Source organism: Centropristis striata, chromosome 17, assembly GCF_030273125.1.
Source record: "Centropristis striata isolate RG_2023a ecotype Rhode Island chromosome 17, C.striata_1.0, whole genome shotgun sequence".
Taxonomy (NCBI): Eukaryota; Metazoa; Chordata; class Actinopteri; order Perciformes; family Serranidae; genus Centropristis; species Centropristis striata.
Genome location: NC_081533.1, coordinates 25249157 through 25264392, shown reverse-complemented (window position 1 = coordinate 25264392; position 15236 = coordinate 25249157). Strand labels below are relative to the sequence as shown.

The 15236-nt window shown below is 38.6% G+C and overlaps 3 protein-coding genes across 3 annotated transcripts; all 3 read right to left on the bottom strand.

Annotated features, from left to right (window-relative positions):
* Positions 1-2034: 2034 nt before the first annotated feature.
* On the bottom strand, positions 2035-4926 carry LOC131989615 (uncharacterized). The gene is made up of 5 exons (XM_059354896.1): positions 4552-4926; positions 3734-4420; positions 3520-3645; positions 3292-3329; positions 2035-2269 (listed from the first exon to the last, which is right to left on the bottom strand). The coding sequence occupies exons 1-5, from the start codon at positions 4604-4606 to the stop codon at positions 2150-2152; spliced, it is 1026 nt and encodes a 341-aa protein (XP_059210879.1). The 5' UTR covers positions 4607-4926; the 3' UTR covers positions 2035-2149.
* Positions 4927-6082: 1156 nt separating this feature from the next.
* Positions 6083-8280, bottom strand: LOC131989815 (immunoglobulin kappa light chain-like). The gene is made up of 5 exons (XM_059355150.1): positions 8226-8280; positions 7407-8102; positions 7193-7318; positions 6992-7035; positions 6083-6306 (listed from the first exon to the last, which is right to left on the bottom strand). The coding sequence occupies exons 1-5, from the start codon at positions 8278-8280 to the stop codon at positions 6187-6189; spliced, it is 1041 nt and encodes a 346-aa protein (XP_059211133.1). The 3' UTR covers positions 6083-6186.
* Positions 8281-10041: 1761 nt separating this feature from the next.
* Positions 10042-12547, bottom strand: LOC131989786 (uncharacterized). Its single transcript, XM_059355119.1, has 5 exons — positions 12498-12547; positions 11690-12382; positions 10482-10616; positions 10360-10403; positions 10042-10256 (listed from the first exon to the last, which is right to left on the bottom strand). The coding sequence occupies exons 1-5, from the start codon at positions 12529-12531 to the stop codon at positions 10137-10139; spliced, it is 1026 nt and encodes a 341-aa protein (XP_059211102.1). The 5' UTR covers positions 12532-12547; the 3' UTR covers positions 10042-10136.
* Between the last annotated feature and the right edge of the window lie 2689 nt (positions 12548-15236).

The window sequence follows — 15236 nt, the reverse complement described above, 5'->3', positions numbered from 1 at the left end:
AAATGGTTTATGAGTTATGAAAGAGGGTGTGGCTTTTATACTGGTGTTTGGGCCCATGCATTTTGCCATTGTACATGGATCCATTTAGAAGTTAAGCGCTTTTTTGTTATAGGACACTGCCACTACCACACACTTTGACTCATGAACAAACTTTGTACAAAATCTTGTGCAAGTTATGTATCTTTCTCAATAGGCCACCCCATTGCCATATCCCATTTTAGCCAAATGACAAAAATCAAAACAAACACATACCACACTTCACACCAAATTTCAGTCTCCCAGGGTGAAGACTGGCACCACGATGGGTGGAGACGTGTTTGTTGACTGACCTACCAACAGAGCTACCTTTAAGAGCTGCTGGTAGCAACTTTAAGGTATCTGAGGATGGTGGTAAAGTAGGTTAAGGGCCAATCAATGTAATTACAATTCATTCATTGAATCTGATGATTGCGAGGAAAAGTCAGTGGATCACCAGTCTTAATGATTCATCCTCTGGGGACCATGAATGTCTGTGCCAAGTTGTGTGCCAATCCATCCAGTAGAAATTGAGATATTTCAGAGGATAAGTGAAAACTTTGACCTGCAGATGGCACTCTAGATTACCAAAGAGTTTATCCTCTGGGCACCATGCACATCTATACCAAATTCCATGGAAATCCATCTTATAATTGTCAAAACATGTGACATAAAAACAAAAAAGTCAATGTCATGGGGGCACTAAAGGATAAGTCAGGGGATTGCCAGAGTTAGTTAGTTTCATCCTCTTGTCTGACTGGCCAATACTTTTCGGACTCAAAATGAGATACGAACAGAAACCAATTATGTTTCAGTGGGCTTTGGTTGAATGCTGTTAATCTTTCTATGACGAGAGAATAAGAATAAGAATGCATTGGCTGATATGCAATCTTACAATCCCTTGGTTACTATCTGATGACGATTTACCTTTAAATTAGCATTCATATGCAGATATCTGTTTATAGAGATGAGCTGAAATGTTGAATGGACCTAAAACAAATACAAAAAGTGTAATTGAAGCTGCTAATAGGACTGTAGACAATGACTGGCACAGACAAGAGGAGGAAGTCTTGGCCCAAGTATCAGTTATGCATTATCTGGCTATTGGCTGGCTACACCAGAAACCCAGAAACATTGGCTGTTGTCCCCAGAGGCAAAGGTTTCGTCAAACTGAAGGGTTCTGAAATTGATCATGACCTTTTACAAGGATGTACATTGTTTCAGGTAATTCTGATTCTAAGTCATACATAATTTCTGTGGGAGGATGTGGTGAGCAGTTTGGGCTTGCAGCAAAAGGCCACTCCCTAAGCATGGCTTGTCTTGAGGGTATTTGGCCATATAGTTACACTGCTCCACATACACAATATAAGGATTGACGCCATGTATATATTATGGTTACAGAGTTGTTAATTATAGATTGCTACAGTATTTGCACTCTAGGCGGGCTTCACAGGCAGCAACACACCCCCTCTCTGTCCGGATGTCCTGACTTTTATCAACTCTTCCCCTAGTTACTTTAGTGCCTCTGGTTTCCTTTTCTTTCTCTCTTTCTTTTTCTCTCTCTCTCTTTCAAAATCAAACCCTGTTCAAGCCTTTTGACATTGATTTATTGATATAATTTATTAAAAATAGTCTTTGCTTTCGAGTTATACTGTGTGGCTTCTGTGCATGAAAACACTGCAGACTTCCTGTTTGAAACCACGAAGAGAAAGAGAGCAGAGGGTCCTTGAGAAGTATGTGACTGAAGTATATCGAGAGTTAGTGTTTGACTGCAGACCACAAAGAAGCTTAAAGAAAATCTCTTTTTTTTAATCAAGCGAATATATGCACAAATTGCACAGTGTGCTGCCTAATGACCTTGAATTAGTGTCAAGGTTCAAATTATGCCCAGAAAATTAAATTATAACTATGTCTCCTACTCAGAAGGGGATATTAAACAGATGGTTGTGGTCAGTTTCAGTGATGAGTATACACTCCAAATGATGAAACAGAGCTGGCTGTTGAAAGCACTTCAGTTTATTGCAAGACAAGAATTTACATTTATCTGACAGCAATGCTCCTATTTCAGAAATCAGACATGCTATAGCTTGATGGACACATTCCTTTTTGAGCAGAAACAGAGTATAAATGAGGTCTAATGCCTTACACTGGAGTACACACATTCACTCAGCGTGTCTTCCTTTTGTCTGGTTGATCTGTTGACCTTGTGTCCCCTCAAAGCGGCGTAATGGAGGTGATCGGAATCTTGATATTCCTAGTAATAAAATATAATTTTCATGTTTAATCACCATATTAATACACACCACTTGTTTGCTACACTCTTGTATTGACCACACCAACACCAATGCATTAAATAGTACCTTTGTGCTTTACATATAGGCCATTTTAACTACAGGAACAAAATAACCTGCAACTAAACATGTAGCTCATGTGCACAGTGAAAATGCATGGCAGAACCAAGCAGCAACCTTTGGTCTGAAAAGTGAAGCCAATGCGGAGGTGACTTAAAACTGCATTATTTCTCAGGGCCAGCAGGGGGCGGCTTCACTGACATAAAAAAGAAGCCAGATTCAATAGAAATTGATGAGAAAATAACCCTACTTAACACTTGGTTTATTGCCTTTATTACTTTTTTCCTAATGAGTCTATGTTCTCAATAGCTAGTGTCAAGTCTTCTTCAATACAGCATGATGTTCATTAATTATGGTCCCATTTAGAGAGAATTAGACAATAAAGCAGGGTGTGCTTTTGGGCGGTAATGCCTTGTTGTTGTTGACCTGTGTTAATATGCGTTTTTTCATTTGGACATTTTGGACAACTAAAATGTCTTGTTCAGCATTCTGTTGTAAGAAAACCTACTTCAAGGAATTGGCTGTCTATTCATTTTTGCACCTAAACAAGCTTAACAAGTTAAGTGGTACAACTGCTAGCACTAGCTTATAACTTAGTGCCACCCTCTTCTCCAAACGTTGGTCACTTTTGGCCCCCAAACCCAAGATGGCAGAGGGAATAGGCCAAACTCAAGACTTAAAAACAATAGTCAGCAAACCAATGGGTGACATCATGTTGGCTACGCCCATTTCTTGTGTAGAGTCTTTGGAAAGGACCTATATGTTGAGCCAAAGACTTTTTTCCTAAAAGTTCAGGTCATGGGAAGCTCAAAAGGCTACTGTATGCAGTTCTATTTGAGAGCTACTGTACTGAATTTTCCATCTCCTATATGTTGTTGTGGTGCTGTAATGCTATTATACTGGGCAATATATGAAAAATACTCACCACCGCATTTGGAGTTGAGACAGCTGAAGATCTTGAGTCTGAAAAAGGGGGAAAAAAGAGTAATATACTAGTCAAATATGATAAAAAATTAATCCCAGCACAATAGCAACATAAATGATGACCCGAGCTAAAACTCCTTCATACTGTAACAATAGCATGATTGGCTTTATTGTTCGTATTAACTCCTTTTAACTTCAAATGGTCACATCATAAACACTGTTAGCTTACCTGTACATTGGCAGCAGTTTTTGTTCTTCATTGTATATGCTGCATACGCCAATAAAACAACCAGGATGGTGGTGAACGCCAAAGCTCCACTCAAGAAATACACCAAGACAGAAGAGTCAACTTCATCTGCAGATTTAGACAATAGGAGACATTACAGAGCTGTAGGATACTGAGGAGGTAGTAATCTTAGCTACAGTGTGACATTTTTACTTACGCTCTAGGTCCTTTCTCTCATCTCCAAACAGTATGTGCCCACATGTTGCAACAGCACAGTAGTAGGTTGCAGCATGAGACAGATTCAGGCTCTTCATTGGCAGGTTGTAGACACAGCTGTGTGTTTGTGTGTTCCTCTCACCCTGATCATTCCTGCCTCCATGGGTGTAAATGAGTCCTGGATGAGTTTCTTCAGAGTTCTTGAACCAGAAAACACTGTGTTCTCCACCAGTGTGGACTGTACAGTTCAGAGTCACAGAGCCTCCTGGCTGGACGGTCTCAGACGCTGACTGATGGACCAAAGCTGGGACATTCAAACCTGAACCCTTTATGTCTAGAGTAGCACCCTCTGCAAATTCAAAATCATCTGCATAGCAAGCTGTACAATAGTAAGTGGCGGCGTCTGAAATCCGTAAATTGGAGATTGTCAAATGATTTTTACCTTTTCCTGTGTTAAGTGTGAAGCGCGGATTGTTCATGAATTCATTACGGAAGGTGCCTATTTCTTGATGTTTATAGAATGTGGACATGAGCTGTGGTGTCTGTCCCAGAGTTTGCTTATACCAGTAAAACATCACTGCAACACCTTCATAGAAACATTTCAGAGTCACGTTGTTGCCAACATCAGCTGAATAAAACCCACTGTCTTGTCTCACATATAAGGATGATTCCCCATTTGGCATTTGAGCTGAAGAGAAAAGAGACCCAGAAAGAGCACATTAAATCAATGATTCAAGTTCATCATGATGCATGCATGCAACATTTAATAATAGTAAAAACAGTTATTACATACAAAAAGATTCACAATAAACAACTCACCTATTGTTCCCAAGAACAGACATGTCAGATGCAAAGCAAATCCTGGAGGTGTCATCGTGTTCACAATGCTGCGTTGAATGAATGGCTCTCAATACGCACTACAATCTTTAGAGAGAAGACTCTTTTTGATTGGCTAACGAGAAGCAACACCTAAATTCCTGATTTGGAAGCACTGATCACATGTTCAGTGCTGCCTTGAATGCATTGTATTGAGAGAGATCAAATTACTCAAAATAGGTCTTGAGAGAGACTTTTTGGTCATGACTTATTTGACTTTGTTACTTGTACTGGTCTCCTGTAAATGACAAGTTTTATTTAAAATAACTCTTTGGGTACAGTTCAATTCTGTCATTTTTCAATTCACTCCTTTTTAAGTTAAAAAAAAACATGATTATTTGTGATGGCACAGTGGTGTGTTGTGTATACATTACCCATCATTTTTGTAAAGGTCTTAGTTTTCCTTATAGATTGTGTGAAAAAAGTTGATGTAGCTTTTGGGTGTGAAGAGTGAAGTCAATGCAGAAATGCCCGAAATTCCTTCTAGTGGCCAGCAGGGGGTGACTACACTGGCTGCAAAAAGAAGTCTGTTTGTATGTAAGTCTATCCAAAAATGACCCTATTTCATACTTAATTTGTGACCTAAACATTCTCATGATGAGTTTATAGTCTCAATTACAAGTTTTAAGTTTTCTTCAATACAGTATGATGTTTTAAATTTTGTAAATCATGGTCCACAAGGCAATGGGTGATGTCTTGATGGCTACGTCCAATTATTTTAGATAGTCTATTGTTTTTCTATTAACATTGACATTGTGTGGGACAACAGGGGGCTAGAACATTTCTTCAAAGATGAACCAAAATAAATAATCAATGGCAACAGTCAGCACTTTAAATTCTATATATATATATATATATATATATATTGTTGTGGTTATTATGTTGCCAATTTTGCTGGTAACAGTTACTTGTTATAAACTACTTATTATCATTGCCTCTCTTGCTCCTTCCCAAGCAAACATATTCAAACCACTGTTAATCAAATACCCGTGTGTTAGCACAACTGTCTGCCTACTGAAAATACCAGGCTTATTTTGATCATAACAGGACATTTGTTACAGAGCATCAATGCAAGTCTAAGTACTAGTTTGATTACTGAACTCTGATCTTCTTAAAATAGCCCGGACATAAGTGTTATACTGTGTAGCTAGTGTGCATGAAAACACTGCAAAGACTTCCTGTTAGAAACCACAAAGACAAAGAGAGCAGGGGTCTGAGAGAAGTACGCCATCAAACTACACTGAGATCTCTGAGTGCCGACCACACTGAGGCTAAAAAAGATGATTACATCTCTGGGTTTGTGTGTGCAACAGTCACATTTACAGTAAACAACCTGTGAGGAATAACACTTAGTGTGGGCGCTCATGTATTAATGCGTGCCACGGACATCGTTATTATGTTGTTGTTTGCATTGTCGATTACAAATAAAGTGAGAGTGGAAATATGGCACCTGACATCAAAGACATGACTGAACTGCAACTGAAAAACACATTTAATTGGTGCTTTGCAAAATGAATCTTTACATTCAGTGTATGGAGGTGAAATCTCACACAACATGCAAATGAAACATGTCCAGTTCTACTGTCTCACACCGGAGTAAACACATTCACTCCAAGTGTCATCTCTCTGTCTTGTTGATCTGATGGCCCTGTGCTCTCTTAATGCGGCATAATGGAGGTTGTCTGCATCTTGGTAACCCTGGGAATAAAATAGAAAGGAAGCAATCGGCATATTAGTGTATGACTCATGATGGATATAGACAAGTGTTGAAAACAGCATGGTGCCATTTCGTTATTATGATAGCCCAACAATCCAAAGAAGTGAACCCTAACCAAGTGGTTTTGGTGCCGAAACCTAACCCTTCCTTAACCACAGCAGTGTCACCCCATAAAGCGTAATTACTTTTTAAGAAGCATGTAGGCAGTTACTGGACTCAGCCCCAACAGCATCATTCACATATTGTCAAAACACAATTCAACACAAGTCAAAATCACAGAAACACAAAGAATAATACAATCCAGAACAGCACCATCAACAGTCTTGCACAATGACCGGTCAACACTCAGCACTTTAAAGTCGGAATTGACCCTCACAGGGTTATATAGTACTGATTAAGGCTGGGACGATATGCTTTTCTTCCGATTTGATTCTATCACAATATTTGGGTGATGATTCTATATGTATTGCAATTTCAGAGGAAAAGATCATGGGGAAAAGTTTAATCATACATTTCTAGAGACCTCTGCAGACATCATATAAATATATATATATATATACATTTATAAATTATTCATAAATTTAAAAAAATCACAACACTTCAGTTTTTCCCACCCCTAGCAATTTAATGACAGTTATAGTGGTGCAAAACTTTCAAAATACTCACCTCTCCATTGGGATCTGAGGCAGCTGGCGATCGTGTTTCAGAGCCTGGTTGTAAAAGGAACAACAAAAGTCCTCTTGTAAATTTCCTGCTTCCTTCTCCAAGAATTTTGACAATATAATATGCACAATATAGTTATCCTATGTATTTAAAGGGCCTGTTCTTCAATGTTCAAATGAACATAAATGTCAAAAGTTTAGCTACCTGTACATTGGCAGATGTTTGTCTTGTACATTGCAAATGTTGCGCAAGCCAGGAAAACAACCAGAACGGTGGTGAATGCCAAAGCTCCACTCAGGAAATTCACCAAAACAAGATATTCTTCTTCATCTGCAGATGGACATTCAGATTTTAATTGACTATAAATATATACATCCTAATTTGACAAATTAGACAATCTTTGCAAGAGTGTTTTTACCTTTAAAGTCCAGTTTGGTTCCGTTTCCAAACAGTATGTGTCCACATGAGACAACAGCACAGTAGTAGGTCCCCTTATTAGAAAGATTCAGACTCTCCATTGGCAGGTTGTAGACACAGGTTTTTGTCTGTGTGTTGGATTTCCTCTCACATTGATCATTCCTGCCTCCATGGGTGTAAATGAGTCCTGGATGAGAGTCTTTTGAGTTCTTGAACCAGTAAACACTGTGTTCTCCGTCACAGGTCCCAGTGTGGACTGTACAGTTCAGAGTCACAGAGCCTCCTGGCTGGACGGTCTCAGATGCCGACTGATGGACCAAAGCTGGGACGTTCAAACCTGAACCCTTTACGTAGATTATAGTGCCCTCCATGAATGTGTACTTGTATGAAAAGCCACTGATGCAGTAGTAAGTACCTGAGTCTAAAATTTGCACGTTGGAGATTTTCAAGTGATTTTTACAAATTGAAGTTTCCACTTCAAAGCGTGGATTGTTCTCAAATTCGCCATGTAACGTGGCATTTTTGTCATGCTTGTAGAATTGAGACAGCAGCTGTGGTTTCTGTCCCGGAGTCTGTTTATACCAGTATAACATCACTGCTATTTTGTCGTCATAAATACATTCCAAAGTCACGTTGTCACCTACACTAAGTGATATGAAACGTAAAGATGAGGATGGTTTTAGAGCTGTCATGTCAGCTGAGGAGAAAATGGAAACCATTCAAATGCACGATTAACTTTAAACAATGGCTGTAGCACACAAAAAATACTGCAAAAATATTGTAATCCTTTTGAAGAAAAGTGACAAAAGTCATAACTTACCCATTCCCCCCAAAAGCAGGCACGACAAATACAAAGCAATCATTGTAGGTGTCATTGCGTTGAAATTGCTGTGGTCACTTGAGAGAATCTCTCTACGTTCTCTAATTTTCAGAGACAAGACTGTGTTTGGTTGGCCAATCAGAGATAATTCTGACGGGTCACATGGTCAGTGCCCCCTTACAGTGTTGGTCTATGAGAAAGAGTTTTCATGGAAATTAAAACCAAATTTTGAAGGATTTTGCTTAAAATCAGGACTTATTTCAGAAATTTGACACAAAATTAGCAAATTATTGTTAAAGGGGCGTGTAACTTGTTATTTTAAGATTCATCTCTTGAGATTACACTGTACATAATGATTGTGGCTGAAATGTGTTGTGAAGAGGAGGGATAAGACTCAGACCATAGACACCCCTCCTCTGTTGTTTCTTACTATTTTTAGAAGACACTAAATACAAATGTGCGTTAATGCCCTTGCAGCTGATTAATAAATGCATTGATATGACGACTCACACGGATTTGAGTGTTTTTAATCATCAGTTAGAATCTCTGATGTCCCTAAAGACATATTTTAGCAACAATGGAAAGTAGCAGGTTGAAATCATTCCTTTTTAGCATTGATATACACAAGATATGTTGTGCCTTAGTAGGAGAGCAGACAACTATTTAAAATGCCAGTCATTACTGTGAAAAACAAAAGACTGAAATATGTCCCAATTCCTTTTTCTAATGGTTCACCACTGATGATTATTTTTATTTATTGATCTTTCCACATCATTTTGATAAGCTGGATGTTATGTTAAATCTTTCGCAGAATTTCTATAATATTGTGATATTATTTGAAGCCATATTGTCCAACCATTTAGTATAGTTTCTGATGTTAATTGCACCAAAAATGCTAACCATGATGATAACTGTAAGAGCAACGTTAGCATTTATGTTAGCATCCAAACTGATGATCGAACTGATCGACAAAGCACTTAATTTTACCTTTGTTTGTCATTTCTTCTTAATAAGAACATGATCAAGAATAAAAAACAGCTGGAAAGTCAATGTTGTGCCGCACAGCTATGCTTGTTCTTAACAAGTACAGTTTATGTATTAGCATTTGAGCTAACCGTGTGTCACACTGATAATTAAGATGGATTCGCTGTTTCTATCTACTTTTATCAACAAAAGGAACCTCATTTTGAATCGTTGTGAATGTGTGATAAAGATGAGTTTCCTTTAAAAAACAACAGCGTCAAATTTGGACATATGAATTAAGGGAAGTGTAATTGTGAAACAGTTTCTGATGACTTAAAGGGAATTTTGATGACTGAATTAACTCAAGCATGAGCTGAGACACAAAACCGGACTGTTGGAGTTGTAGGTACGTAAAAATAATTCCACCTCACCATAAATCTGTTGTTGTTTACTTCATTTGACTAACAACATAGTGTCTACTTTTTCTGCATCTCAGACATGATGTGTCTCAAAGTTGAGTGAGATGCAAGGCTCACTAAGGTGCAAAATGCTGTGGCCTGGTAGCTATAGGCCGGTCTTCCTGTGTTCAAGCTCTGCAAGGACTTCTGTTTCCACTAATGGAAACTTAGACTGTGTAGTTCACACCACGTTCACCACAGGAGTGAAGGTGAACGGTGAGAGCGGGCTATAGGTCGTAAGGTGCAACTTGTGCTTATGTTTCTAGCAAAGGCAGATATTAATAGATCATAGGGGGTTTTTATGAGCCTGCTTTGTCTATACTGTGTCTAGCATTTTACTGCATGTAGAGATGTTGCACACATATTGCACGGACAATGTTTTATTTTCTTTCAACAAATTACTCAACATTTTTATACATGTAGTCACTTGACTTGCAAATGATTGACAAGAAAGAGATAACATTTGTTGAATTGGTTGAAGGCAACTACACTACTTCCTGCTTTTCACTCTGGAGTACACACAGACACTCTCCATGTTGTCGTCTAGACGATGTCGTTCACTGGTTCTGTTTAGACTCAGAGCAGCATAATGGATGTCTGTGTCTCGGCTCTGGTGATGACAAAATATAAATCAGAAAATAATAATTGAAGAAATAAATAAAGCGGTTATTATGATCTTATTCAGTGCTCCTGTAAATGTTTTTTTCACCCACCGCAACGTCAGGAGCTGCAGAACATGCCACATGAGAAGCAGTTCCTGCAATTTAAAATGCATGAATGATCAGGCCGTGTTAATAGAGAAAAATGTTAAATAATATTATTCTGAAAGCCTTACCTTTGCAGACAGAGCATATCTTTTTTTTCAACTTGTACATGATAAATGCCAAGCTCAGAAGTATGATAATAGACACTGCCAATGCCACAATCAGGCTGTAGACCAGGAGAAGAGGGGCTTTGGTAGAACCTTCAACTGTAACATGCAGTAAAGAGAAAACATGTTATAATACTTTTATACAAAACCCTGAATCAAAAATAGGTGGGTGCTTTGATACACGTCAATAAAACAGAATGTGATAATGTGCTGATCTTTTTTGACATATATTCAATTGAAAACTGTACAAAGACAATATAGCCTGTTTATTGATGCCAAAACCCTAGGAAAGTTATAGAACACTCAAAAAATGCTTGTTAGAACATTCTACAGGGAAACAGGTTCTAGGTGACAGTGTCATGACTCTGTTTGAAAGCGGCATCCTCGAAAAGGTTTGGTTGTTAACAAGCAAAGATGGAGCATAGTTAACAACTTTGTGAAAAAAGAAGTTTCAGAGAATCTCGAGAAATCTCTGCAAGTAACAGGCAAGACAGAAAGCCAACACTGGATGTCCTTGACCTTTGATCCTGTATTAAAACTGACGTTATGACATGATTCTATAAATAGGATTACTACATCGGATCAGGAACAATTCAGAGAATTAACACAGTGAACACAGTTTATTACTGCATCTGCAAATGGCATGGGGGGTTGGGTGTTCCCATAACCCATAATAACTGTCACTGTCACTTTTAATATGAAAAGGTACATTTGGGAGCAACAAATGCTGCCACCCAGACAATGTCTTTTCCAGGGACGTCCCTGCTTATTTCAGCAAGACAGTGCAAAGACACATTCTTCATGTGTTACAACAGCATGGCTTCAAATGAAAAGAGTGAAGGTAATAGACTGGCCTATCTGCAGTCCAGACCTCCCCCCCCATTGAATATGTGTGGAGACCCTGGACTGTCGAGCAACTGAAGTAGTTAATCAAGCAAGATTGGGAAATAATTTAACTTTTAAACATGCCGCTAAGCAACTTTTTTGGAATGTGTTTCAGGCATCAAATTCAGAATGATTTAATATATACAAGAAACAATTAAGTTTATCAATTTCAACATTAACACATTTTCTTTATACAGTTTTCATTTTGATATATGTCAGAAGGGATTAGTAAATGATCCCACTTGTATTTATATTTATGGATATAACAGTCAGCTTTCGTCACCTACCTAAAATCTTCACTTCTGTTCCATTTCCAAAGACAATCTCCCCGCAGGAAGCCAGAGCACAGTAGTACATCCCCGCATCAGTGGCATCAACAGACTTTAAAGTGAGGTTTAAAGTGCAGTTTTTCATGTGAGACTGTCCATTGGAGAGCTGTATACACTCTCCCGCACTGTGATACATGACAACAGGCTGAGCGGCTCCATGTCTGAACCAGTAGAGGCTCTGCTCCCTTGCACATGATTCAGCGTACGCTGTACAGCTCAAATTCACAGATTCTCCCAAACGCAGTGGCTGCAGTGTTGGCTGGTGGACGACCGCGTGGATGTTGGACAGTGAGGCTTTGACATGAAGGAAAGCTCCCTGTCCAAATTCAATCGCGTTGAATTCTAAACTCCCACAGTAATATGTTGCAGAATCCGATGGACGAAGATTTTTGATCATGAGATCATTGATGCCTTCACGTGCTAAGACTTGAAACCTTTCTTTAAATGCGGGGAATATAGAAGCTTCTGTGTTCAGCCTCATACGAGTTGATATAATAAGAGGTTTGCCTCCCAAGCTTTGCTGGTACCAAGAGAGGTAAGTTACAACATCGTCCTGACATAAGCATTTCAAAGTGACATTCTCCCCAATTTGAGCTGTTATGACGCCACTATCCTGAGTTATTCCTGAGGTCTCAACAGCTAGCACCTGACCTGTGTGAGAGAAATGCATACAATAATGTTATTTATATTTTTAAAACCTCATCCCTCTCAATCTAAATGATATTAATGCACACAGAAACAGTCAAAAGAGGTATAAAATACTCACAGAGGAGCAGGATAAAGATGCAAAGTGGCATCATCCTTGAAGCTCTGCAGTCTGTATCCTGTATGTTGACGGACGCACCCAACTCTTATAGGAGACGAAGTCGGTTTGTGATTGGTTAAGCTGGCTGATTTGGTGTAGTCTTGCGATTTGTTCTCTTGCAAAAGAAGAGTCTGATCAGGTGACCAGAGGTGCAATTGAGGTTTATTGATTCTTTTTGGTTACATCAGTGTTGTTGTACAGTGGAGAACAGTAAGTGGAAACTTTTTTGATTGGAGGTGTAGAAGTTGGTGTATGTCAGTGTTTGTTCAACACAATATGCACAGTGCTTGGAAAGCATGCTGTATACTTCAGCAATGACAAATACTTTCTATTTTGCTATTTGTTAGATTTAGATTTGCTTATATGAGTATTTATTTATGTAAGAAAGTATGTTTTTGGGGATGTGTGTGGTTTTGTGGGTTGAAAGGGAATGTGTGGGAGGGATGGATGGATGTAGAAAAAAACAAAACAGAAATCAGGTCAAGTATTTTGACCCAGTTGGTTAATGCTAGTAGCTTCCAGTTAATGGCTGTGGTAACATATTGTTTCTTTTCAACACAGTTTTTCCCTTAATGGCGCAACAACCCATATACACATAATCAGAAGTCTTCCGTTTAGAGGAAACCACAAAGGCAACAAAGTCAGTGTCATTGTTTTTGTTCTTTTTCTAGTGTTTCTGAAGGAAAATTGCCAATTTTAGTGTTGCATTACTGCCCTCTAATGTCAATTTTCCCCCTCACAAGATGTCAGTTGTATGTTATGGTTACTTCATAATGCAGAAAATATCTGTTTGAAGGTAAAAGGAGGGAAAGGGTTGAGAACTAAGGGAAGAAATGGGTGATAGAATCTCAAATCTCATATTTTTTGCTATTATACTACTATTACTACTACTACTACTACTACTACTACTACTACTATACTATTATTAAGAGGCAGCCTCTGGGCTTGAAAGATTTCAGTCAATGTGGAAGTTCCTTAAACCTGCATTCTTTCTAATGGCCAGCAGGGGGCAACTCCAGTGATTGCCAAAAGAAGTCTATGAGAAAATGACGTATTACTTGATTAATTACCTCAGTAAACATATAAACCATGTTATACTTTAGGATGTCATGACCTTCATTGTCATGTTCACCCATCCGCAGCAATATTCGACACTTAGAGTAAATAAATTATGTTATGATGGTCTGCTAGGGACGTGAGGTGTATCCCATTTGACACAACTTTGACCCAGGGGATTGGTATTTGTGTCCTGTGTGAAACCAAGAGTCACTGTTGTTATCAGAACATATCCTGCACAACTGCATTGAATAGCTGTTGCGAAAAAAGTATTAGTTGTAGTTTTAATGCCCAACCATGTCCTTTTACCTGTAAATTAAAGCCAATGTTTATTTTAATAACAGCAGTAGCTGAAAGTGACATTTTTGGAGCTTTGTGCCCAAGGGGTGATTCCCAGAAACGTCCCACACACAGAAAAATTAAAAAATGAAAACACTGGCAGAGGACAGGGCCCCTGCACATAGAGACACCACCACACACACTTCAAGAGGGCCATAATTGATGATTGAGGAGGATCTATTTGTCTATACATTGTTTTTTCTCATAGGAAAATCCTGCATAGCGTACCTTTAACTAACACAAACACTAATATGAGTTCCTTGAGGAGTGGACAGAGAGGGTTTTCATGTGCTAACATATTTTGCCTGTTACAGTTACAGTTACTGGTTGACTGAAAACACTTTTTTTTAACACTTTCCTGGAACATGCCATTTCAAACTGACAGATCTATTGTTCATGCCCAGACAGCTGTTAGTTTCCCTTTATTTTAGTATGGTGAAATCAACTTGCAATTCTCAGAAAGTGCATGATATATAAGTTACATAAGTTACACAACTTCTGAGGCATACTCTAGTAAATCTTTACAAGTTTCTTGTATGCTGGCTAGAGAAATAGTGGTTGTTTTGCATGGTGATTGTTACACGTATTCACTGTTCACATGTGTGAAATTGTGTCAGAGCTTGTGTTTCTGTTGGAGTAAAAAAAAAGTTCTGATTGTACTGAGGTGTATCTGTTCCCAAGCTTTAAGGAAATTGTTTTTACTTTTTAATTTATTTTGATGCAGATTTCACAGCACTGTCAACTCATGCTGTAGACTTTACCAGACAGAAGCAGGCTACTGCGTGTGACTCAAAAAGTCCTTTGATGTCTGTGGTCTGTATGTACATGCTTGAACAAAACTGTGGTGAGAGCTCTACAGTTGTTGACTCAGTAGAGACGAGACATACTGACCAACACTCTTCTCACTTGTAGCCATACTTCCTGAGTCGTGCAAAGTGACAGAAGGAGGGCCTAATGTTTGCTGCTTCTCAAACGATTTGAGGCTTAAATGGAAAATAGATCCACCCATTTCTGAGAATGTGAGTCAGACCATGTGGCAAACAGTGAAAAGAGGAAGCAAGAGTTTTATGTTAAAAGCCTTTTTTAATAGAATTAACTAGCAAGGGAAGTTGAACATGGTTGTGTGTCAAACTCTGTTATGTCTTCAATGTCATTTTAAGTCATTTGGAGCTCAGTGCTCAATACTGTCATGTTGTTGTGCTGAACTTGCTGAAATGAGTGGGTGGAGGAGCCTTTTTCTTGGTTCATTTGTTGATGAAGGTTATTGTTATCAAGCGACAAAGGCTTTTCTGTATCTTATTCACG